Source organism: Phoenix dactylifera, chromosome 2, assembly GCF_051530095.1.
Source record: "Phoenix dactylifera cultivar Ajwa chromosome 2, Ajwa_hap1_PhDact_Kaust_v1.1, whole genome shotgun sequence".
Classification (NCBI taxonomy): Eukaryota; Viridiplantae; Streptophyta; class Magnoliopsida; order Arecales; family Arecaceae; genus Phoenix; species Phoenix dactylifera.
The window spans coordinates 27,758,269-27,784,923 of record NC_143191.1 but is presented as its reverse complement, the minus strand read 5'-3'; the positions used below and the strand labels follow the sequence as shown (position 1 = coordinate 27,784,923).

Below are 26,655 nucleotides of genomic sequence, written 5' to 3'. Positions count from 1 at the left end.
AAGAACTACTGGCTTAAAAGCTCACCATCTTATAGGTATTAAAACGAGAAAACTAAGAGTAATAAAAAGACTAATAAGAGAGAGCATTTCTGAATTAATTATTTTTTTCCGGAACCGCTGAACTGGCCTATATCCCATGTTTTACAAGTTCGAAGGCCTTACCAGGCCGTGCTCTTCAGACATATCATACAAATACATCATCTAGGAAGTAAAGTCGCCTGTATGAAGAAAAAAGGCACTATGGTTGCTGCATCTGCCTTGTTGATTTCAAAGGGCCGAGCAACCAGTTATTCTAAATGAAACCTAAGTTTGTCCATACTGGCAACTGGAGTATAGATGTTCGTTAGGATCGAAAGCATCCAAACTCGAGAAAGTCATTGATAAAACATGCTCGAACCAACTTCTGCATCTAATCCGGATGTTCATGACTCCAGTTGCTGCCATCCTATGAAAATCTTTATGGCTGTGAATGAAAATCCTCACTTATTATCATCAACTTACCCCCATATGAAGCAAAAGAGTTGGGTGATCCTTAAAAATCACATTCATGTTCAAAACTGTGGGCTATGTAGCCTAACTGATAAAAACGCCCCCATTTCCTTCCTCAAGCTGTAGCCTTTGGTTTTGGTTTTTGCTTCTTGGAGTCCAACGAAGCTAAAGAAGTTCCTAACCCGACAGGACCTTGATCATCACGGTTCTCAACTGATCCATCAGCATCCTTCGTGGCAACTGAAGTCCCATTCAAGGTGGAGCCATTGCTTGCCTCCCTCTTGGGTTCATTTGCCTGGGCATTTGGTTGAGCTTCAGAAGCAGTAGCACCAGAGTTGATGATGTTGAGGAGCTGTGTCAGTGGGGGCAGAGCTTGGACAGGGACACCATTCTGGCGTACAAGGAGGCCTCTAGCTGCAGCTTTCTTCCGCATTTCTGCCGCTGCACGAGCTGCTCGTTCATCAACACCCCTACCCCGAGGAAGAGACTCCCCAATAAGAGATTTATTGACTGATGATGAACTGGCGTTTCCAGAACCCCCAGCCGCAGCTTGGAATGCCTGTAATAGATCAGGGTTAGCCGGTTGAAGCATATCATTAGTATCATATTGTGCCTGTCTGGATATAGACCAAATGTAACAGGAGATCCAACTGTTACGTTGAAGTGTTTGAACCCTAGGGAAATGCTAGAGTAACAGTAGAGTGCAGTGCAAGGTCTAACTCATATGAGTGTTTTCGTCTTATCTTTGTTATTATATAAAGGCAAAGCCAAACAATTCCAGGCAGGAGTTGTGCAAAACTACAAATGCCTATCACTGAGTTGCAATTAGAATTTTGGGGGCTAAGAAGCACTTCTTCTGTGAAACGTGTATATATCTAGGCCACAGTGACTTTGACGGTATCCTTCTTTCTTCTAATATGAGAAGGGAAAGGCTTTCAAATTATGTACAAATATTCCAATATAATTACCAATCCGACAGGCTTAATCTTGATCAATACATCTTGAACTACATGGTTTGGAGACACCCATGGTTCATCATATTGGACTATGCCGCCCCGTATCAAGCATATTGTACCATATTGATAGTGAACCAATACTGAGCATGGTGGGCACACCAAGTGTCAACACCATGAATGGACCCATACCAACATTGTACCAGAATGGTACTGGTACACATACCAAAACTGGTATTGCAAACCTTGGATACACTCATTAACCACAAAGAAAGAAAATCATTTATCACTAGAAAAACTATCTATTTTGTGGCCATATTGTGCAAAACTATGGCCTAGGTTACTAAACCCACCCATGTATATGTGCTATGAAATTTTAGATATAAAACTTCCAAAAATTAATTTCTATGAATTCTATGATCGCTTATAGATTTCTGCCATGCGTCGCTGGAGAAATAGACTCATGCAACATTTTCCAAATGATGAAATGGGAAAATTTAATCATGTGCAATGTGATTTGCCCCATTCCATATCAGGGAAAATAGTTCATTGTCAAATGATTTAACAAGAACAAATTAAAACTTAAGTTTAGTTTCAAGCAAATCTATACACATGCATTTATGAACATGAGCTTGCGCATACCTTCAAAACATCAATAGCCTTTAAGGCAGAAGCTGTATTCACCACCTGCCCCTTTTGTTTCTGTGCATTTGCCTGGCCCAAAAGTAATTTACTGTTAAACAAATCCATCTTCCATAAACATATCAAGAAAAAGTAAAAACAAATTAGATCCAGCTCTAATAAGATCCAGAGTAGGATCACGCAGAATAGCGATATTAGAAAAAAGCACAAATCAGAGTCATATAGCCAGGTTCTTATTGGTAACCCAGCATACCCAATATTAGCAATAATCTAAATTTTTTCTGGAAAAAAAGGAAAAGATTCATAACCTATAGATAGAGCTAAAGTCCACGATTGACTGCTCTCTTTACAACAATATCATCAACAGAAATTCTGATGGTGTTACCATGAAAATGTCGGAAAATAGAAAGGCAAGTCAGAAAATTGTAATACCCAACACCTCATTACAGGAGAGAAAGAAAGGTGAAACATATTACAGTGATCTTATATGTAAACAACATCTTTCGATCCTTGTAACCAGAGGTGCCGTTTATCTTAAAAAACATGTAAAAAAAATGTTACATTCTTGATAATAGAATACTAAAACATCATCCACCCATCCATGTTAAGGGATGATATCGAAATAGAACAGCATTACAGAGTACTATTAAGCCCATGAATTGCCCGTGAACCACATGTAATACACTTTACTCAGTTGACATATTTTCAGTTTCCTCTTTAAATTTTTCATTAAGAGTCGATCTTCTGATTTATCACAAGTTGAAGCTGGGGTAAACACTTTTCTCTAATAAAATATGTGAATGGTCCATAATTCATTCTAATATATCAATAGTTTATTTCTTAACAATTTTTTCTTTTTTTGAAATTGTGCTCTTCCCTTTTGTTCAGTGGTCAGTCACATATTTTCATTCGTTCCCCCATATAATTCCCCCATATAATATAACACTTAATATATTTCCAACATCACACGTCCAATGACAAACTTTGCAGTTGCCAACCTATCCCCCATAACAATAACAATATTCTCCTCTTCCTGATTCAATGCATAACCCAGTTTTTGTGATTATGATTCAAGCACCTGAGACTTGTATTTACCTGCTGCTCGCGCAATTTAAATGTCTTTATCCAATTTTCTGAATCTTGTGTTCTTGAATCCTCCTCCCCAAGTTGCTTAACAAGTATATCATAAGTTTTCTTTTCGTGCTGCCATAAGAAGAAATGGTCAGTATCATAAACTAATCACATCCCCAGTTTATCCAATAACAAGTACTTTAGGATGCAAAATACATGCCTGAATAGAAAGTTTGTAGGCACCCATACAGTTAAATGCAATGGCAAGAGCATGGTAACACACAGCAGTTTGAATATGCTCAGGGCCAAGGAGCCGCTCATTCTTTTTTAGTGCCTCTTGCAAATAACGGAGTGCAGCATTCATATTCCCGATATCCTGGTACATCATAGCAACATTTATGAAAGTTGCTGCAACATCAGGATGATCCGGCCCTGATGACAAACTTAGCAGGAGCAATGTTCGAGACATATGCCGCAGAGCAAGTTCAGTCTGATTGAGGCCATGGTAGAACAAAGCCATGTTTCCATAGCTGCAAAACAACAGAATGCCAAAGCAGCTAGTCAAAATTGATGCAAAAGATGTGATTATTTAGGATAATAGGCAGCGCAAAAATGTCTGTGCCTGTGTGCAGTATCAGGATGGTCTAGACCAAGACAACGCTCATTTATGATTAGTTCTTTGTGCTGCTGCACGATAGCTCCTGCCATGTCACCAGCATGATATAGAACCATTGCAAGATAGCTGAAAAACAAGAAACACGTGACACAAAGAACAGGAGGTTACGCAAATAATCTAGAGTAAATTTTTATCCATCTTAGGGAGCACTCTAAGAAAACGAACCTCAATAAACCTCAAGACTCGAGGAAAATAGCTCATTTGTTTACTATTACACCTCAATTTAGTACTAGGGGGATAGTAAATACTTGACAGTTAACATTAGGTACATGAGTACTTCTCAAATAACTATAGTTCATAGTAGTAAAATTTGGGTACCGGAAAAAAAAAGAAAGATATTATGTCACTAGTAGAAGATGTTGACCTAAATCCAAACTAAAACAATTGGCAGAGGCACTATGACCCTTGGTGGCATAAAATTTATGGTGTACCTATTGCAATCTGGTTACTTCATTTTGTGAACAAAAGATCCTTTCAGTCTAATAGGAACAATCCAATATTTGGAAACAAGCTATTTTTAATGCACTTGTCCATAGGACAGTGACAGATCAAATAAGCATGCCATATACGTATTCATGGATATATGCACATCTGTATGCAAGGTCTTGACTGTCGGTGCCAGATAGGTAATATTTTCTCAAGGGATATTAAGAAAAATTAGGATCATACCGGCAGCAGTTAGCAACATCGCGGTGCATAGGACCTGTAATCTGAAAACCATGGCAGATCAAGTTACACAAAACTCTAGATGAGAAATCCAAAGAGAAGTAAAAGGAATGAAAAAAGCCTACTTGTTGAAGTATAGAAAATGCTTCAGAAAATTGGGTGTAGGCTTCATTTAGCATTCCCTGAAACATAAGAGCATTATATTACATATTCCATATGCTAACTATATACACACATGAAAATGCGCACATGAATCAGCGTAGTTCACATATTGCTTAACTTTTCATGCACGTACGTACACACACACTTCAAAACTCTTGCAATATCATACTGTAGCATAACAAAATGTCTTCAAAAGTAGTCATCTCACATACCTCAGCCAGTCGGGCTTTCCCGGATTCCATGAGATTCCTTGCTTCTAAGCACACTGGAACTGAATGCTTCACAACCGGCTGGAGATCTAGAATATCCGAGGTTTGAAATGGTGCTGAAGAATCAAGATCAAATTTGCGTGCAGCAATTGTTATTCCTACCTGTCATAGAGAGTGTGCATGATACAAGGGCTTTGTCACGGTACAATTCTGAAAATTGCAATATCAATATTGAAAAAACAAGAACATCATGATAGCACTATCAAGCAAATCATGCAAAACAGCCAGCCTTAACATGTATCACAAGTCTCAGTCACCTTTAGTACACTGTGTTAAGCACTAGCCTACATATGTCCACAAGATAACCAAAGGAAAAAAATAAAACATGGTTTTTATTGTGAATTTAGTAAACCGGGATTAAAAAAAAATAAAAAAATGTCATTTAGAATTTTGCGTTATTCAGACAGATGATACAAGTCTCAAGTATCGAAGTGTTCAAAAGAATTTGAAACAGGATCCTTCCAAAATCCGACGTGGAAACATTAGTATCTATGTGGATGTTCATGTAAATGTGCACAATTATATGCATATAATGAATAATCAGTTATATCAATTGCTTCATAATTTATGAACTTGTTAAATTCTTTGCCAAATATTATAATAGATCTGACAAGTTTTATGTAGAAGTGCTGAAGGTTGAGATGTGATAGTGATAACATCAAGATCTGATGATTTTCATGTCAAGGATTATCATGACTTGTGTAGACATCCTAGTGTATGACACACCAATTAAACGAAAACTTAGAATGTCCAGATAACACAGGTAAATTTGCATGAAATAAGCAGAAGGTGTCCTATAAATATTAAATTTATATTAAAGAAAAATATACATCAAAAGCTGCCTTGAGAATTCCAATCATACTGCAAAAAATTATAATGTGGTTTCAAATAGGCATGCATTCTTTCTGGTGTATGATAAGGAAAAAAAAGCTGACAATAGACTTCACCTTTTGGCACAAATTACGAATGACTGCAACCTTATTTACTCGTATCCTTGCATCATCTGGTAATTCAAACTAGATCAAGGAAAACTAATTCAGGATACAGCATTATGTAGGTTATTTTAAAATTCGAACAGGAGAAGCAATTTGAATAATGGTACCTGATATTTGAATTTAGCAAATTCCCGAACGTTAGACCAAAGTCCTTCAGATGTCAAGAGCAAATGTGCTGAGTGACCTTTTTTAGATGATGCTCCATGTCTCCACCTCATTTGCCCCTTTCCAGAATTATCTGGAGTTTTATGGTTCTCTTGGCCCTGAAAATGGAAATTAAACCATCAGCAGAACATTCTAAAGTTCAAAATATTACTTTTTTAACACATGAATATAATATTCACATAAGTTGCAGGAGAAACACAAGTAAATAATTGAAATCGTGGTGCTATATCCAGGAGCAGCAAAAAACAGCTAGTCTCGATACCTCATATACCCATGAGATAGGGCTGCATACGAAGTGGTTAGTTAGCATCATATTGATAAGTTGGATTAGACCATTTACAGAGGGGACATAATCTTTCTTCTCCTGCTTCTTTGAATTTGGATATGGCAGGCAAATCCTTAGAAGCCAGGACCAAACAAATCTAGAGCAGAAAGAATTGGGTTAAAAAAAAAAAGGAAGCCAGAATAACGAGTTTTTATGCTGTTCATGGTTTCAAATTGGTACATGAATGAATGAAGGAGTAAAGACAAGAACCCAGGATAGGACATGTTTGATTATTAATTTAATACTCCACACTTTTAAAACCACCGAGCTACCAAATACTAGGGACAAGACAGGACTCCTAGGGGCTCTCACATTTTACACCTGAACGGCTAAACCTGAGTCTACAAGCATTCCAGCTTCCAGATTTCCTGAATGTCCTAATTCGGTTTTATATGATAGTCCTTGAGAAGCTAAAATAACAATTCTTTCAAACTAAAAGTCATGCTGCGGGTTGCTGTGAAAAGCATTAGGTATAAGTTTCATACACTGATGAATTGTAGGCTACAATTAACTAAATGTCACTCCCTTTTCAGAAAAAATAAATTTCTTTGGAGGTGGACTCCTTATCACCATCTAAGCCCCTCAGAGTGTAAATGTTTGTTCATTACAGCTATAGGGACTCCTTTTTCTTTCTTGAAATTAGACATTCTAAATTGAGTCAACATTAGGTTGAAAAGCTAAAAACAATTAAAAACTCATTAGCATTGAGTTTTCCTCACAAAAATGGGCAACAGGACATGCTAATTTAAGAGGAATTAAATTCTAAGGGTTTTTTCGCATGTATACCCTCCAAAATATACAAAATTGTATGAAAACCCACGTAAAATTGCTATTTGCATGTATATTCTCATAAAATACTTATGTTGCACGTATACCCTTCTTTTTCTTTCTTTTTTATATATGTACTCATACCATCCAACACCGTTAAAAAATAAATGATTTAAAAGTGAAATGACTGAAATGCCCTTACAGGTAGATGCGTAAAAAAAAAACTTTATAAAGATATGCATACAAATAGCAACTTTTTAAGATTATGCATGCAATTATGCATATTTAGGAGGATATAAAAAATATCAAAATTTAGTACAGATAATTTAGTTATTTTTAATAAAAAAGATAGCAAAAAAAAATTAATATTATTATGTCACACGATCTCATGTTAATATCAACTCTTATAGAATAAATCATGTTACTTGGATGAAATTCTCGCCTAAAAAACAAACAGCAATTCAGCATTTACAAATCACTAAAAAATATTTTACTAATCTAAGCATCTATAATTAATTTAAAATTAATATGCTTTAATCTTTTAAAAATAATGAAGAATATATAGATGTCATAGATCAATAATGATAATTGTATCAAAATCAAATAGAGAATAGCATTACCAAAATAATCACCTAATATTCTAGCTTGACTAAGTCATGATCTTAAAAAAAATGACAATGTGGCTCATTTTTTTTGTTGACTTATCAATTCAATTGAATCATAAAAGACTTAGCAAGTTCCATCCGAGTTTTGGTATTTTTTCTAATAATTTTTTTGAATGTATACCCTTCTAAATATAAGAAATTGCATTCATACCCTCGTAAAGTTGCTATTTGCGTGTATACCCTTATAACTTTGTTTTGCATATCTACCGATAAGAATATTTCAATCATTTTAGTTTTAAGCCATTTATTTTTTAACGACGCTAGATGGTATGGATATATATGCAAAAAAGAAAGGAAAGAGAGATATACATGCAAATAGTAATTTTATGATGGTATTCATGCAATTTCATATATTTAGGAGGGTATACATGCAAAAAACCCAGATTTTAATAGATTACAACCTTTTCAATTTCATTTGGTAGGCGTGACTCCTCTCAAGAAAAACAATTTACAGGAGACACATTTAAAAAATTTTGGTAAGGATTCCAATGACCCAACAAAAAGTGAGTCTCAGATGAGAACCATACTCAGAGGTCTAGATCAGCTAATTGGTAAAACAGCAGCAATATTTCCCCCCCTTTTATTGCTGTACTTGACATTAACTGCATCAAGGTTTTCTTTTTTCTTGTTTGTCTCCTTCAATTCTAGCATTTTCAGCCTGGTTTTGCCTATCATTCTATAGGCCTTAAGTTCTGGTCTTCAAACCTTAGGCAAGTGCTAACAGAATGAAAAATGCTAATTAGAAAAGAATTTTCCTTCAACCTTTTGGCAATGAAAAGAAGATTTATGGAGGGGAAAATAAGGAAAAGAAAAAAATGCCAAACTTTATAAGGTCTAATTTTTCCCCCTGTGCTAGATGGACTGCACTTAAAGAAACTAAATAGAGGCTATTTGATCAAGTCATCAATATCAGATTGTATGTCTTCCGCAATTTAACCAACAAAAGAAAATTCTTGAATCTCTTTACTTGTTTGTTTTCCTTTTCATTGAAGCATTTTTCCTTTCTTCCATTTCATTGGCAACCAAACAGAGCATTAATATTTCCCAGTTCTAAACAAGGATGCCTTTTCCCCATGCAACCCTTGTCCTCTTCCAGGTTTTTACTATACCTAAGTAGATTGACTAGTTGACAGCAAAGTTCATTACAGATTAGAATATATTCCCCAAAATTCTTTCATGGTCTCATTGCTAGGGCTTTTTGGTCCCTGTTTGAAGCTCTATTTCATCAAGATATGTCATTTATACTTAGAAAAAATAAGCAGTCCATTACAGTTAAATCAACAGACAAGAAAATGAAAATTCTTTCTATTGTGGTTGCCTCAACAATGCAGCTAAAGTATGCACGTTATGATTTCCTGGCTAATTGAGTAATGCACATCTTCCTCAACAACTCTATACAGAAATTAAAAAAAAGGACTTCAAAATTTTGTTTCATGTTAATAACTAGAAAGTAAAACATTCACATACAAACAAGAAAACAATATTATAATTAAAACTATTTACAGATCCACATGCACACAAGCAGATAAGTCCATGTGGTTTATGAGAGCCTAAATACAACAAGACAGACATGAGAGAGAGAGAGAGATTTCCAAACCTTCTTTAGAGTTTTTGACTGTGAATTGTTAGCGTAGCCTTTTGTGCCAACAGGTGAAATATTTCCAGCAAAACAATTGAAGAAATGTGCAATTGCTGGCCCGACATCATGATCCTGTGATTCCCTTAGCATATCCTGCAAGATAGCAGAAAAACTCTTAACCTGATAGCGTACAACTAAATTAGCACAACATTTTGGTGAAACTGATTCACAAGGAGTGTGTTACATGATTCTACAGACATACTAGATTCAAAATACACTGATTCATTTTAGGCAAGAGACCTCCAGTTAACTGACACTCATTAAGGGATTGAGGGAAGTATAGATGGTTAAATGCTGGAAAATCAGGCTCAGTTACTTAAACTAAATGAAGGATTGGGTATTTAAGATGCCTTTAGTTGGTGTGAAGTCATTTGGACTGTCCATAGAAAGAGATTACAGCCTTACAGACCAGGGATACTAACTATCATCGTCAGTTTATCACCAAACTAAAAGTTTGTTGACTATAGATCACCAAATGAGTCCAAAAAGCTCAGCTCGAAGTTCAAGGACTTTTTGAATACAGATAATCCCAGATAGAATTCTGATTACCACTATTTTGCTATGCTTAACTAACTAGTCGTATATATAATTAGTTAACCTTCCACCAAATTACAAAACACGTAGAAACACTTGTCCACTCTAAAGCATATATCCACCATAGACAGTGTCTTCAATTCATGGCCATCACATGCTCATAGGAATTGTGTATATGATGTCCCACAGAATTGAACCTTCAGACTATCATTTGCAATTATAGAAGTTAGAAAACATGTTAAATTACGTAACATGAAAAGAGTGATTACCTTTAAAATATGTTTTGCTGACCTAACAACAATCTCGGTGGAACATATATCCCACAGGTGAGGTAAATGTTTGACCATGTCAGCAACCTGAGGAATTAAACAAGATTCAGTTCATTGACTGCTGCAGATGAACAGTAATCCAAAATGTAAATCAAGAGAACTTACTTTTCCAAGATAGCGAACATTTATCCCATGAGCATGGAGTGCATCAGTTAATGACTGGCCATCCATGGGTGAGACCTCAAGGGAGCAGAGGTCTTGAACGAACTTTCGAAGAACCACATCTGTAAGATATGAAGCAGCCTTCCTCACAATTGCTTCATCTGCAGCAATATCCTAATAATCAAAAGGAAAGTATATTAGAACGCACATATATAAAAAAAACCACATTAATGTAGAATAAATAAATAAATTGAAGGTGAAATTCATGTCAATTATAAAAAGTTTACCTCCTGACTGCCTGCCAGCTTGAACTCAGTAAAGACATTTGGATTCAGAAGTATATCTTCGCCTGGTGTCTGAGCTTCGGCAGGTGCAGAAGCACATTCCTCACCAGCTTTTGTCTGCACTTCTACAGGTGTTCCCTAGCAGAGGCAAAAGCTTGAGAGTAAATACCACAGCTAAATGTTTTTTGTTTTGACATAAAATTATATTACATTATCTGACATAAATTTATTAGTGTTAATAGCACTCCTGAGTGCATGTTGCAGATCTTTTTCCTTTGACATTTTATACTAGTTACCTCAACATAGAGGTGGACAAAACGTGCCACATGTCCCAGCATGAAAAATATTAAGCACTATCAGGAGTGACAAATGGCCCCTTTTTTATGGCTTCAATCCAGAAATAAACATTTACATGTGAAAAAGCACCTATAGAGCAGCATAATAGAACACAATCTCATGCTTTACAAATATGGAAGGATAAATGAGAGAAATTTTAAGATTGGGAAATAAACGATCAACATTGTGCTTTATCAGGATGAAGGAAAAAAAGACGCCTAAACTGTAAATTGCCTCATTTTCAACACTCACCATCACATGAGAACTGGAACTTCGAGAATCAGGTGTCTCTGAGACCTCTCCTGCAATTTCAGGTCTAGAGTGTGAACTCTCTGCTGCTTCAGCCTATCTCACATTGAAGCATGATAAATTAGGAAAGATCAGAGTTTCATCCTGAAAAGGATTATATATGTTAAATATGAGCATACCTCACAAAAGGAAGCAACAAGTTCAGGCCTCAAAACACAAAATCGGAGTCCAGGTCCACTATAATTTGCATCACGCGGAGTCACCCTCATCAGATCCAAAAGATAGTGCCTAAGAATGAAACAGGAAACATCAAAAACAAAAATGGAATAAGAAAGAAGCTGCAACTCTAGTCTTATATACTAATTCAGTGAGTATTACTTGACCAAATTCCTATAAGAACAGTGGTATACTGATTGTTAATTGGTCCCTGATAGTCTTCATGCAAGCAGCATAGAAGAGATATATAGAGTTAGTTGACATTTTGTTGCAGATGATGTTGTGGTTTTCCTTAGGTGCAGTGCAGAAGGCTTCAAACAAAATTTAAAAAAGCAGGTCTCTATCTTAACAAGCTTTACTACTAACTTAAATCAATAACTTGATAAGATTTTGTAGGTTTTCCGGGAACGCCATCTCGTGCAAGACTGGAAGGTGGGAAGATTAGAAATAAGAACTTGCCGTAAAATGTTTAATCGCCATAGGAACTTCCATCAGTATCAGCAGTGTTGGCAATTTAGGCAATTTCTTTAATGAAGTAGCAACTACATTAGATTTTATGCTATAAACTTTTTCCCTTTTTCCAGTCACTTATTGCTCTTTTATCAGAAAAATAGCATTCCTGTGCTGCTCCAAGGCCTAAAATCATGTTAAAAGGCAAGGTCGATTCCGAATCAGGACAAGAAACAAGCAAGGGATATGCAAGTACCAGAAAAGAACAAGAACACTAAAGCCGGAATAAAATGGAACTTCAACAGCTAGTTTGGTATTAAACTACTAATAAACAGAAAAGCTGGTTCAAGTTTTCAGGTCTATTCCCACAAAAAGTTTATATTATCTTCCTTTAAATGCCCCACATAGTGCAGTATTTCTATATTCATCACAAGATTTGTTTAAGAAATTAAAATCAATGGTCAATAAAGAAAAAGGCATGATTCCTATAGTCAAAACTTGATGAAGTACAATAACTGCCAGTTTTAAAGCATACGAAAAATAACACATTTAACTGATCAGTTCAAGCATCTAAACAAGAACATCCATATACACTGTAATATGAAAAGATTTTGCACATATAATTCTAGCATTTTATATGTTGCATTAAGAAAAAATAGTGAAATAATTTCAGCAAGATCCGAAAACTAATAATTATTGCTATTAGTCAAGTCTAAATATAGTCTCAGGCAGCGTCTTAAGTACTGATATGTACCAGACTACCATGCAGTATGCGGTGTAGCCTAGTAAACTACCGGTATGGTACAAAGGCTCGGTTCACCTCCATATTGACGAAAGGTAAGGTGTTGTGCCAACTCCAACAGTGCATCATGTGCTAGTATAGAGGCATCCTGTATCCATTGTACCTTATTGATACGATACCAGTATGGGGCCCAATATTGAGACTTAAAATATTGGTTCAAGTGTGCGAACTTTTTTTTGGATGATATTTATCAGACTGATAATGGAGCACATGATTGTTGTGAAAATTATTCTAGTTCAATTGAGTCTATCAAATACACTAATCTACCCAGGATAAAGTAAATTCCTACAAAAATCAAGCAACAATTTTCTGCAGAAACCTATTGGAGAGTATATTAGACACAGAAAAGTAGCTTGTAAATACCACAATATTTTGCTATAAAATCCAATATCCCAGTTATGGATTATTGATAGAACTGAAAGCTGCTTATTATAACCATCAGAAGACAATGCAGGGCAGGCATAGGAACATTCATACAAGCATGCATTTAAATAGAGAAAGACTGAATAAACAGCAGAAGAAGACATCATCTAGCAGGAAAGAGACAGCCAATTATCCAATAAAACTAGTTCCATAAATTTGCCTGGAGTTTACAATTATATCAGCAAAAAGTGTCCCTGAAAACAGTTCAAACAATACTACACTATACGGTTACATGCCATAACACATGGTAGCAGAACAAAGCACATGCTTGCATCCATGCATACACTGAAAAAGCATGTTCCAATTGGTTTTCATCGTATTTATTATCTGCTCACCAGCTCTTATTGGTTATCAGCATAACTACAGCAAACCTGAACTCAGAGGACATTCATCTCAAAGTTATGCTTCCCTAATAAAATATCGCTTCTTCAGAGAAAACAATTACCATCTAATATTGCTTGAACCCAAATAAAGGTGGTTAAAATTACTGCTCCTTTACATTTTTTGAAAGACAAAATCAATAATCATGTCAAGAAGTAACAGTTGCATAATCAGGCCTGTCAGCATCTTTTAAGATCAACATTTGAAAATTTACTAGTAAAATAACTAATAAAATGAAGAAAAATATCAAAAAAGCGATCTGTGTCACCTGTCATCACTCCCAATGATACCCTTGGATTCCACCGGAGCAGCCAATTTGACAACATTGCCAGATCCATCCATAACAGCGTGTTCCTTCAAATGAAGGCGCTTAGCAGCCTCTACTACCTGATTTTTTAACAAAAGTATGAACTAATGAAATAAGGACATCTGATAAGAAATGCAGCAAATGTCATTCCAAAAAATAGGAAAAATAAAATTTCAAACAAGTTTTGGCATGATTTATGTCACTATACTATCAAAATATACAAGAGTCAAATCATGCAGAATTAAGTTTCTTGATAAGTTAAATATCATCTATTCAAACAAACATGTAAATAGTCTCCAAAAAAATCTCAACGTTCTGTATTCTACAAAAAGCTGAGCAGTGATCCACGATGAGTTTCGACCCAGCACATTTTCTTCATCTAGATTAGAAAGTGTAATGCAGGCCTTGCCATAGGCTTCAATTTCTTGCTCGAACCAAGGCGAACAACCAGCCTGCCTGCTTGTCTACCTTATTGAAGGCCCAACAATTACCTCTCAAATTTGTGCAAAGACAATACTTGTCCACCTCGCAGCCACTGAAACTAATGACAACCCCATAATATTTGGATAAAGCAGTGGCTGTCATAGCCATTGCAGCTACGTAAGGCAGTCATTGTTACAGCCATTGTAGCCACTACACCCATTTCTTGATACCCATACTAAACATACTGATAAGCACATCTGTATAAAACTGTGACTCAAGCTACATATGTGCTTATAATAACTTTCTTGCAAGAAATCAGCAAGATACAAGCATCGCAAAATTTTGAATATGGTTCACCATCCACATATAATAAAAAAAATCAACTGAAACCCAGATAATTGTTGCTGAGACAACTAAGAAAGTTCATCAATTATAGAAAAGTTTATATTGCATAAAGTTACAATAGACCTCAAGTAATATAAATCAATAAGCCCCTCCATTAGCGAACATACAAAACTAAGAGTCGTGATAAGCCCAAAGTTCATAAGCCGAACAAGATTGATGTTTTCCAATGAAAAAGAGAGACAAACCTTTACAGATAGTGACAAGCAAAATGCATAAAAGGAGAATTCTGTAAAACTGGAGTGACTCACCTTGGAATGAAACGATTCATCCCAACAAATTTTCTTGCCATTGTCAACAGAACCATATAGAAGGGAATCCGATTTATCCCCTTGAAGGATGCCAGGGATAATGCTCTGCAAATTGAATATGCACACGGTGACTAATAGAAAAGCTGAAGCTTGCAATGATTCATAAAAAGGTATGATAGAGATGAATTGCCGAAAACAATTATGGTAGGTTGAGTGGGATAAGAAATTAGTAAAATAACAAAATAGCTTCAGAAGTAAAAGGAAAAAGTTTAGCATTATAAAATGGCAAGGCAATAAATCTGTTTAATTATAGAACCAAAATGAAAAAAATTTATTTATAAATTTTAAAAGAAAGCAATGGGTTTAATAAAAAAAGAGAAGAAAAAAAATACTGAAAATCACCCCAAGTGTTTCACAAGTTTCGGTGGATGAAATCAAAAGTTTGCATTCCCTCGCATAACCGAGCTTAGCCTACCCATACACACAAAAAGGATGCATAAGATAACAGAGATAATATCATCCATGAGGTCCTGTACATTCTCCCTAAAATGCACTCCTGCATTGCACAACAAGCATATTCTAGTGCCTAAATCCTTGCACTTCTCCCCCACTTTTGTCATCACTTGCCCCTTTTGTGGATATAGCTTATGTTTGGTCCCAAAGAAAAAATGAGGTTGCAATTTCTCTTTTTCTTAATTTTGAAAGTGTGGCTATAAAAGGTTATAAGTTAGGAGCTCCTTAATCTTTGACAACAAATACTAACTTACATTTGAAAAGAGAGTGAAAAAGTTTCAGATTCAAGAAATACAGAGAATGTAAATATGATTGAAATGATTTTACATAGAAATATAAATTAGCCATATCCACTAATTCATAAATTTATTTAAGAAAGCATCAATAATGAGAGAATACCAGAAATGATTAGAATTGGTGCATGCAATCAGACGATGCAAAAGTTGAAACAAAAAAAAAGACACCCGGAAAAAGCACACAGCCAAGAAAATCTCATCAAAAGCCATTATAATAGAAGATATTAAGGAAAAAGGATCTCTATGATGCACCTGTGCTACCACTCTGTAACCTCTGTAATCAATTATAACCATAGCAAGATTATAAAGTCCAGGAACATCAGCTTCCTGGTAAGCTTTAGTTCCTTTCAGGTCATTATTTGCAGAAGCATATGTAGCTTGCTCATTGTCAGAAATCTGTGCCTCAGCAGATGTATCAGAAGTATGATCTGAAACATTTCGAAATTGTTCAGTGTTGTGGCTCATAGACATGCATGGTCTGGAGTCCCCATAGGTCCCACAAAATGTATTACCTGATGTCTTTGCCAATAAATTGGGTGAGGTCACATCATTGCAGTTGTCAGTACCATGCCCAGATTTTGACTTAACAGTCAATGCTTGATCTTTTGAGATCTGCCCAAGGTCAGCATCCACAGCAAAACTAAAGAATATGTTATTGTGTACATACCTGCAAGAAGGTAGAAAGGATGGACAATTAGACAAGCAATAGATTTCTGGGGAAAATTGGAACAGCAAAGGTTAACTAAATGGCTGGTTATTATGCATGTACAGTTCTATTCAGCCACAAGGCATTTCAAATGAAGCTAGAGATAAATGCAAACTTCAAAATGTGGCATGCATCAGAAAGAAACAGTTAAAATTAAACAAATAGTTCAAACAGTCGGCAGGAGTACAAATGATAATCACAAACATGCTACCCATCTGTATATCACACATGTAGACAGACACCGCTCTTTAATATTTGCCAGTCAGTCTATCTGTGTCTATGTATATATGTACAAATACTTGTACATATGTGCATGTGCATGTGCCTTTCTTTCTGTCCATGTGTTTGTGCAAGTGTTGAGTGCATCCTACATGTACTTGTATAATCATTAAAAATTACATATTTTGTCAGAGATTAAATATTGACCAATATATAAGGATGCCGCAGACTGTTCCATAACAGTGTCAAAATGCTACAGACCATGCTTTGGAAGAGTGGCATATATTGGAGGCATACCACTGAAAAGGAAAAAAGAAAAAAGAGGAATTATGAGCCAACAACCAACTACAGTGAGCAAGTTCATTCAAATATTAGTCATCTAATATAATACAAAGAAGATCCACCATTAATTTCATCTACTAAGTCGAAAATCCAAGGTTATTGCTGCCAGGATATATGATTGTATCAAAAAGATGCCAGAAGTCTAATTAAAAGGACAATGATAAGAAACTTCTCTGGGTTCACTCACATATGGAAACTTTCTGGATCAGTTGGATTAATAGGGGGTATACATCTGTTGATGACTCCAATTGCACCTTTAATTGCTGCATCGACGAAATCACATGTCACTTTATAAAGAGCCCTGTCACGTAGTATCCTGCAACAAAATGATCTCTATAAGTGATACAGAAAGCTATCTTTAGTGGCTTCTTATGCGATTAAATGAAACAAAATATATTTATTAGAAGAAACAACTGCAGGTGGTGCAATTGAAAGAAAAAGAATTGCAAAAGGGGTTAAAAACACAATATGGTGGATGATCTGCATTAAGCATATGAAAATATACACCTTTCCTGTGAAGTATTATGAGGAAATTCCCGACAGGATTGTAACTCCTCATTCCAGTCTCTCTGCATGCCAATTAGTTCACTTCCATAGGAAAGAGCGAAGGCATCCTCTGCTCTGGCTGCATCCCTTTCATGACCTGCAAATATTGAAAACATGCAGTCTGTAAGCATTTGAAATAGGAGAAAATAGATGTAAGTTAGATATATGGACTGTAATGGGGCACATTTTACAACATAACAAGCATCTAAATTAGATGAAAACAATATATATATGTTCTGAAAATACAGAGTTATGTAAGTTGGACCAAAAATATCAGTGAAGTATCATACCTATATAATGATTTCATCTATAATAATCAGCAATTATGAAGATTTCAAGATAGTTATGCCTTTTTGTTAGATATATCTTTTGCAGGTACAGGATATTTACTACTCATATCTGGGCATGCAGCCAAGATATATGTTGACCCCTGTTGGCTGGTTTGAACCAAATTGATGACAAAAAAGTTGCAAAAACCAATTACAAAAATTATAGCTTCTAACTTAAATTCTTATTCCGGCAACAGCTATACAATATGGCTATCACAGAGAGCGTGCATACAAAGCTGCATGCACCACGTGAGATGCAGAGCACCTGCAATTTTGTATCTGAAAGCAACTCCACTGGCTATAGTATGAATTGAGGATCATCTTACAAGAAATAATGGCAAGCGTCAAGGAAGCAAAATGGCATTATGAGTCTGAAAAGGAAGGAAATCAGCAGACAGAACCACTGAAGAGCAGCAACAAGGTCTTAAAAATAAATCCAGACCATGAGTCAGATCTGGACATGGATATGAAACTTATTATAAGCCCTTAAAACCAAAAGCATTTCTTAAGGCAGTGGTTAGGCCTCTTCTAAAGCCTGTGGACCTTAAGAGACTAAAAACTTGCCATTTTTGGTTACAGCAAACACATCGTTTGCAGTTATATAGTTTCGTGCATGGAATTTTAGGAAAACTTAGTGGAATTTTTGTTTGGGTGGGGGGAGGGAAGAAGAAGGAAAAAGCCTTAGAGAAAAGAGTTTCATAAAACAAAGGAAAGTAATAATCTGTAAGATAAATTCTTAAGAAAGTCCGTCCAGCTTAAATTTGAAAGCAGTGCATCTTATAATGCAAGAAAAACCTCGAAAGAGGACAAAAAGTTTCAACATTAAGAATACGAAGGTCATCTGTCATTTATACCTGGAATGGGATAGTGTCCCAACCATGAATTTGGTGGCAGCAGGGATTGAACAGTTTCAAAAGGATGTGCAGAAGCTTTTCGGTCCAATATTTCACGAAAACCTTCAAAACATGTATCTAATTGTTAATTAAAGACAATGGCAAAGTACGAGTTACACTCCAAATATCAGAATTGTTAATGTTTCAAAAAACTTATCTACCTTTCTTGAACTTGGAGCTGATTTTTTGCAACAGACCAATTAGGGTACTTGCTTCATAAGCAGGCTTTGATGGCCTTGGATCTAATATATTCCCTGTGCTAAAATTCACGTAAAAAGCTTTTGAGGTCCCCGTGATGCAAAATTTATTTCCTTCTAATGTTACTACATCAATATAAATCAGATCTCCAACTAGCCTGAAAAAGAAGGAACGAAATTAATCAACACCTTCCTCCTCTCATACACCTGCTAAAAAAGTGATTGCAGTTTATTTTGTAACTTGTTTAAAGGTTAAATTATCAAGGATCCATTGAAGGCTGTTCAAACATAAAACTGTAGGCCATGATGTGCAGTGCCTCTAGACACAGTCCTTAAGAAGATGTGGTCATAGTCATAAATCTTTTCAGTGTAGGTAAATAATGAGAAAGCTGATTCAGCAAAAGAGGGCATAAAGTAGCAGATAATTAAAAAAAGTACATGATGTGTTTGTTCTTTTATTTTTCCAGATAACTCCTAGATTCCTAGGTATAGCTGCAACAGAAGGTTAAAATAATTAAGTTCAGAAGGTAAGTTTTCTACTGCAAACTGATCTACTAAATATTGAACTATAAGTGGGTGAAAAATTTGAAAAGGGAACATTATGCAGATCAAGATAGAATCAAAGAAGAAAGATCTAAGGAAAAATGATTCACCTTCTGTAAGTTGGAGGAGGGTTGAAAGAAGAAAATACAATGCTTTCCACACATTTGATCTCATTTGGCGTTGGTGTCACCAAATTGTGGAGGGAACCAGTAATGTCCTCCATGAAACCTAACCCATCTGGAGTTTCTGTTTTCACATCTGCATAACAATTAGATCAACAGTAAAAAGATGATGAGAATTGATGGTAAAACTACACCCCTAGTCCAGCTTTAAGGAAATGCGCCACATGCAAAAGATACTGCTAAGTTTTTTTAAAAAAAAGAAAAAGACAAAACATTATGACACTACAATCCAAAATGATGACTTTTAAATGTAGCATAATAGCTAACTATAGATACAAAATGCATGAGGTTGAAAACATTGCACAGAGCATGGCATATAGGAACCTGAAGTTTTTTGCTGTGCAGTCTCATGATGTGAAGCTAGCAGTGTAGATAATGAGAGATGAAGAGTTGAAAGAGAAAGCAATTCTCGTGCACGGCGGACATGCGACCTTATGGATCTCTCATCATATAATGCTGCAAAAGCACAGTCATAATGCCACCAGATTACTACCAATACAACCAAAAAGCTGAAGGGATAAAGGGAACTTGTAAAAAAGGAGATATACCAGCAACCATCTCCAAGGTGCAACCACCAGTTGTGATATCTGCAACTTCAGACATTTCATTGTAATCCTCTAAATGATGCACTGAGCCATCTTTAGTATGTAGAATCAAATCATAGCAAGTAAAGAAACAGGTCTCTGGAGCATCAAGAAGGAACTGTCTGACATCCATCACAGAATCTCCTGGACTTAGCTGCATGTCCGAAGTCAAATTTAAAATTAACAGAGGTGCAAGTTTATCGGGAAATGGATAAAAGGAAGTTTTAGAATACTGCAACTGAAGCACATAAAACACTTGTAGTTCGGTAGATAATGTAATTCCAAAGTACAACTGACAGAAGTTATAAACCACACAGGAAGAAATAAAAACAGTACAAAGTAACCCTTCATTTGCTATTTGATGTTTCAGGTGCATCTGGAACTGGGCATGGTTGCCAATTGATGGAAAGCACTCTAATCAGGAAAACACAGGAAGCCCAGGTTTTCAACAGCCACGTTGCTTGATTTAAGGAAGCTTTGTATTTCGCTTTGTCAGTGTGGTTGCCAGACAACTAGCATAGCTAGTCATTCCAGGAAATTCATGGCCAAAGGATTACTTTTGAAGACTTAAGTTGTTAGCTTAAGAAATGAGTTGAAGCAGTTCCCAGCTTCTTTTATCTTTGCTCAATTTTTAATATCAACAATCCAATTATTTATTAGATTTTCTCTTCTCTCTTCTTCATCAGAATGGCATAAATATTCTTATTATGTCTTTATCTTGCTGCACTAAAACTCTGCAGTTGGTTGGTCTTTTCAATGCAACCTGCAAATCAGATGAAGACAGATGTCCTCTCTAGATATTTTTAAATTGTTTCTATTGCTGATCAGCCCACTGTTCTTGCAACAACAATTAAGTTGATCAATTCATAAACCCTCTCTTTCAATAATCAGTAGCATTAATATTTATGAACCCAGGTAAAACATGAAGAAAGAAGCATCCATATGATACAGGCTTAAACGTTCTTGCCTCTTCAATTGATTTTACTTCTATACTAATCAGTAGGATTTACAATAAGCAAAATGTCATCAGAAACAAATGAAGCTAAAAAGGAAAAATGCCCATGCAAATTGAGAACACTATTGGATATCTAAAACTTCTTTTGCACTAAAAATTTAGAATGTTGCTCAACTACGATAAAGCAACAAAATCTTGCTAAATGCATGTAAACTTCCAAGTTCGAAATCATGAGTCCTGAATCTAGAAAAAGAAATTCCTCAGGTCCGTCCACAGTGACTGTGTGCCTTTATCATATTCATTGCTTGAATGTAATTCACATGGCAAACCTCACCAAATTACAATTTTCTAATGGTGTCTACTGTTCAAAAACATAAAGGGCATCATATCAGTTAACAAACAAAAACCATTTTTATCTTCTTATAACTTGCTAAATTGTACTAAACTTTTGTATATGCTCAAGAAAGTGGCATGATTTTTCACCTCTAACCACTGCAGTCACTGATATAGGCAACAATAAATACTCATGGGAAAATGGTAAGCTCTCATACCAAATTAGCAAAGAAAATAGAAAGAGCTAGAGGAAATTCTGCTTTAGATGGATCATGGATGCCAGTTTCCCCAATGATTTACAGCTCATCAGGAAATGTAAAAATAACTAATAAAAAAGAATACAACCACCAATATTCCAAAGAAAAACCAAAGTAGAAAAGTAATTGCACTTTAACTAATTCAAAAAATCGAACACTAGAAATATGTATGTAGAATCTCCAAACATTCATAAAAACAACAAACCTAAACTTCCATTGACAGATAGCCAAAAAGGTTGGCATGTATGCTTGCAGACATGTGAAGATGGAGTTCTGCATATGTAACAAGCATACGCAAGCGCGCTTATATGTTCGTCATAAAAACGCAAACCATAGGATTACTGTTAATAGAAGCATAATCATGGTAGCTACATGTCCCCCTTCCCTGAAGGTGCCAGCCAGCCTGCTGTTGACGTCTCTAAGTGCTTGTGCCAAAGACATGTTAAGCTCACCTCCATCAGGGTTAGTGGGGTTTAGAATATAAGGAAGGCTACCCCATCTATCTAGTGCATTTAAAAAATTAAAAAATAAAAGAAGACTCCATTTGCTTAAAAAATACATCTAATAATTGTTCAAAAGCATCATACCTGTAATTCTAGCTTTTCCCCAGCTGGTGCCTTGACAGCAACAGGGTAAAGGTGAAGCTCACCTGCCCACCAAAAAATACAAAAGAGTTTCTATATAGCTAGCTTGAATTTCCATTTGTTCAAGAAAGAGATTAATGGTCAACTTCTAAATGCCTTTAAAGAACACATTAAGCGAAGCCAAAACCATTATATCATGTTAGATCTACCACTAGTAAAGAAGATCAGTCGAAAAAGAAGAGCGCAAAACATAACACAGTAAGTGAAAGGAATGCAACCGGATGTTCCAAGCTGAGGACAGAACATCCAAATGGATCATAAATATTATTGTTATAATAAAGCTACTGACTTTTCAGATACAGTCAACAAAGTTACTGGCGCTCCTACAAGTATTATAGCCCGTAATTATGGCTCTTAGTACCAAGGTTCGCTGTATCGATACCATGCTGGTACAGTGTCATTATGCCCAATACGGAGGTCGGTATGGCGTACCAAGACTCGGAAAAGGTATGTCATTTTTTGTTAATGTAGGGGGGAAGACGAGAGCTAACATCGAAAAGCTTGAAATAACAACAAAGTTAGATTTAAATAGGAATGATTGGCACATGAGAACTCAGAAAGCGGACACCAAATAGTTGGAAGTTGGGACATGGTCTGATGGTCAAGGTTATAGACCTTCTAGTTACAAGTCCAATACTAGGTTACAATAAGAGGAGCCAGCAACAACAACATGAAAGAAAGATGAAATGCTTCAAGGACACGGTGCCAAAAATGAGTCATTGCATGTTTATTCAGGATTTATATGAATTTTACAGGTTCCCTCGGTATTTTTAGAAGGAAGCACTCAACCATTGTGGGAAGGTTTTAAGTTATAAATAGAAGGTAGGGTTTAGATATAAAGAAAAGTCAGAAATTTGAAATGCAATGTATGGGAATTTTCCATCAGAAAATCAGAAATGAAATAAAATTAGTTTTAGGTTTTCCCCTTTTCTCACTTTCTGATCATCTTTTGTCATATTTTACCTTCTTTACTGTACATCTGCTGAGTCAGATGTGAAAATAAATCAGATCTCAACAGTTAGTCCTTTAGAAATTTTTTGCGTTCTTATGCTTAATGTCTATATCAGATCTGCAATAGATCTTACCTAAATAAGATTCATAACCACACATTGTTGCTCGTACATTACTTCTTAACATACACTAGAATATCTTTAAGAATGTGTTAAAACCCTAAAAATCCTTTCTCAACTACACATACACAGAGTTGCTCACCCACTTGCTCCCTCCTCCACAATCATGATCCATGCCTCGTGATACCTCATTGCATTAGTTAATGATGATTAACTTACTTTGAGTTCCTACCATGCGAATAACTAGAACCACTTTCAGCAAATGTCAAGTTACATCCATAGAGATTACTAAAACCCAATTGACAAGGAACTTTACTAGTAGCAAACACATGCATGCAAACATTCACACATGTAGGGAGAGAGCTAAGATAACATACTTCCGGTAGGATTAAAATCTCGATTTTACTAATCGACAATCAATAATGGGCATTCCAATTAGAGAATCCATGTATTTAAAATACCTATTAATCCAAAACAGTACTTTTGAAGGGATCTTTCTTATACATTTTCTTGTCCAATCAAAAATACCTATAAACGAATTACAAATTGAGGACTCTAGGTCACAGATGAAATCCTGTGGGGAAATGCATCTTTGAACTTTCCATAATAGGAAAGCATAGTGATGAGTTTGATGTTTCGACCAAAACTCAGTAACCAAAAATATTTGATGATCAATTCGCAAAAAGATTGTCATCAAATAATTAATGACATGCACTAACCAAATTGACATAAAACATGACTTTTCTTATTTATTTGTAAATTATAATACAGTAAACACTTTTTTCTGTTTCCTAATTTCTGGTATTTTTGATATTTTTGAATTGAAGCTAAAATTTCGAAAATTGAAACTGCCACAGCTGAAATTCGTTTGGCGGACTTGGTAAAATATATACCAAAACCAAGTTTTGAACCTCAGTTCAATTTAATAATGATCTTCCTAAGTAACTTATTTTCTATAGCAACATGCACCTATGCACCGATGTTTACTCATCAATCAGACCTTAAGAACAATGAGCTAAAGACAAATAAGCAATCAGAGACAGATTGACAAGAATATATGACAAAAAACAGCATGAGAAGACTATAGAAAGGTGCAAAAAAGAAAAGAAACAAAAAGGGATACAGAAGAGCCCAAAAATCCAAAGGGGTGGGGGGGTGGGGGTGCAGTTTCTCTTTATTTTGTAAGCTGAACTGCCAATCTGTTCGCACTTTGATAGAACAAGTTTATGTAATGTGATAAGCTAATGATAGCATCATCTGAATACAAGATATGGGTGTATTGATTGAAACAATCCTTTTATGATCATTGCTAAAATATATATATACTTTTGAAACAAAATTAATAGTTGACATTTTAGGACAGATTTCCCCGTTCACTTATCAGTAATAAGTTTACTGTCCATGGGGCATATCCCTAGAGCTCTTGAGATTTTAGTTTGCCTTCACCGTGGTACAGTAGTTAAGGAGCTAAAAATACTTAGGTTTAGACAGCATATCAGTATGTCATTTCTAGTAATACATCTGAATATAGTCACAGTGAATTTTACCAAACTCTATGGTCGGATAAATGACAAGGAATGAAAAGTCATTGACAATTCAATATTCGGCGCAAGGCCTTGAGACTTTAAGAATGAAAGAAAAGACAAAAGCCATTGAGATTTGAGAGTTGAACACCCTTACACAAGTTACATATATTAATAAGTTCAAGCTGTACGGCGATTAAAAGATCAACAAAATCACTTCAAAGCACCAAGTAATCCTAGCTAGAAAATCAAAACAAATTTTCTTTTGATGAGCAACCAGGATTTGATTGTGTGATCTCAAAGTTGCAGCATCATCTTCAGTCAATTGAGCAGTGAACAATAACAAGTTGTACGGCAAACAAGAATGACATGGACTTCAGCATTAGCAGTAAAAAGCAATACAAGGGTAAAATGACACTGAATGAAGAATAAAGACATCACCTCCAGCTTCCTTGGATGTTGTTGCTGAAGGATTTGCCATCTCTGCCTTATCACCACTAGCCACATTTGCCGCAGGGGACTTACTGCTTGTGTCTTGAATTCCGCTGGCATCACCATTAGATGCTATCAGAGCACCAGCACCAGCATTCGAGGATGATGAAGTAAGTGGCTTTGATTCTGATTCCAAAGAATCAGCAGGATTGGAATTCACGGCTCTCCCCTTGTTTTTGGCCTTGTTAGATTTTCCAGCCATCTTTTGATCCTAGATCCAGTATAATAAATCAGCATATAATCAAAAAAAACTAATTAGTTACTTCGGACACATTCCTTAATGAAACCATCCTTTGACTATAATTTTATTGCACTAGATAGAAGACTATAATATACAGCGAGAAGTATTAATCAGTCCGCACAGCACCTTTTGAGTTTTGAAAGCCCAAATCACCCAAAATAAGCATACAAACAAGGGAAAAAAACATTTGCTAAAATTGCCAAAAGCATACTCTTCCTATTCATTCAAATACGCTAACCTTTTGCTGGTCATCTATCCCCATGTCAACGACCCAGCAGTCAACTTAAAAACAAAGATTAAAAACAACAGACAAATTCCATCAGCAATAGAAAACCCCCAAACCTAAAAAGAAGTATCCCTCCCCTAAACCAACGCTTTTTTCATCAAAATAGAAGCTCAAACCGCCCATTGCACCCAAAAACACCTAACGAAAACTACCTTCTAATCCGCAAAGAGAGCAAATTTAGCGCCAAATAACAAAAACCTAGGCCCAAAACATCATAAAGATCGAAACTTCAACTAGCAGACGATCGAAAGCGGAGGAAACCAAGCGAGTTCTTGGAAAAGTAAAGAGCCCCGAGGGAGTGAGACTGGAAGGGAAAAGATAGCGAGAAAACCTGAGAGAAAGGAGAGGAAGCGTGGAGGCGTCGAGGAAGAGAAGGAAAGGAGTCGTCAGAGGGCGGCGCTTGAAAAGATGATGATTGGAGCCCTCCCCCTCCTGAAGGGCTTTCTTGGAATTAGGCCTTTATTCCTTTCCTTTCATATAATTTTGGAAAAATTCGTTCGCAAATTATGAGGAGAGCACGCGTTTTGTTT

General features: G+C 35.8%; 1 protein-coding gene across 6 annotated transcripts; it reads right to left on the bottom strand.

Annotated features, from left to right (window-relative positions):
- Window positions 1–86: 86 nt before the first annotated feature.
- LOC103714955 (clustered mitochondria protein-like) lies at window positions 87–26,655 on the bottom strand. 6 transcript variants are annotated; one of them, XM_088715763.1, is made up of 30 exons: window positions 26,457–26,655; window positions 25,548–25,809; window positions 22,457–22,518; window positions 20,289–20,478; window positions 20,065–20,196; window positions 19,669–19,816; window positions 18,980–19,173; window positions 18,780–18,881; window positions 17,558–17,693; window positions 17,238–17,366; window positions 16,296–16,450; window positions 16,036–16,211; window positions 14,975–15,079; window positions 13,860–13,978; window positions 11,499–11,607; window positions 11,323–11,415; window positions 10,738–10,872; window positions 10,454–10,624; window positions 10,289–10,375; window positions 9,444–9,578; window positions 6,031–6,186; window positions 5,876–5,944; window positions 4,872–5,030; window positions 4,623–4,679; window positions 4,501–4,541; window positions 3,778–3,897; window positions 3,376–3,685; window positions 3,180–3,287; window positions 2,085–2,156; window positions 87–1,048 (listed from the first exon to the last, which is right to left on the bottom strand). In XM_088715763.1, exons 2-30 carry the CDS (start codon window positions 25,798–25,800, stop codon window positions 605–607), a joined length of 4,167 nt encoding a protein of 1,388 aa, XP_088571889.1. In that variant the 5' UTR covers window positions 25,801–25,809; window positions 26,457–26,655; the 3' UTR covers window positions 87–604. The 6 variants fall into 6 exon arrangements, with proteins under 6 accessions (XP_088571889.1, XP_088571890.1, XP_026663446.1 ...); XM_088715764.1 differs by having other exon boundaries at window positions 26,278–26,470; XM_026807645.3 differs by having other exon boundaries at window positions 16,036–16,450.

Bases quoted from the DNA above. Each gene is read 5' to 3' on its own strand.
- LOC103714955 (XM_008802442.5), bottom strand. From the start codon at position 25,800: ATGGCTGGAAAATCTAACAAGGCCAAAAACAAGGGGAGAGCCGTGAAT. The intron at 17,367-17,557 runs GTGTATATTTTC...ATTTTGTTGCAG, and splicing joins CATAATACTTCACAGGAAAG to GATACTACGTGACAGGGCTC. The intron at 10,873-11,322 runs GTGAGTGTTGAA...TGCCTCTGCTAG, and splicing joins GTTCCAGTTCTCATGTGATG to GGAACACCTGTAGAAGTGCA.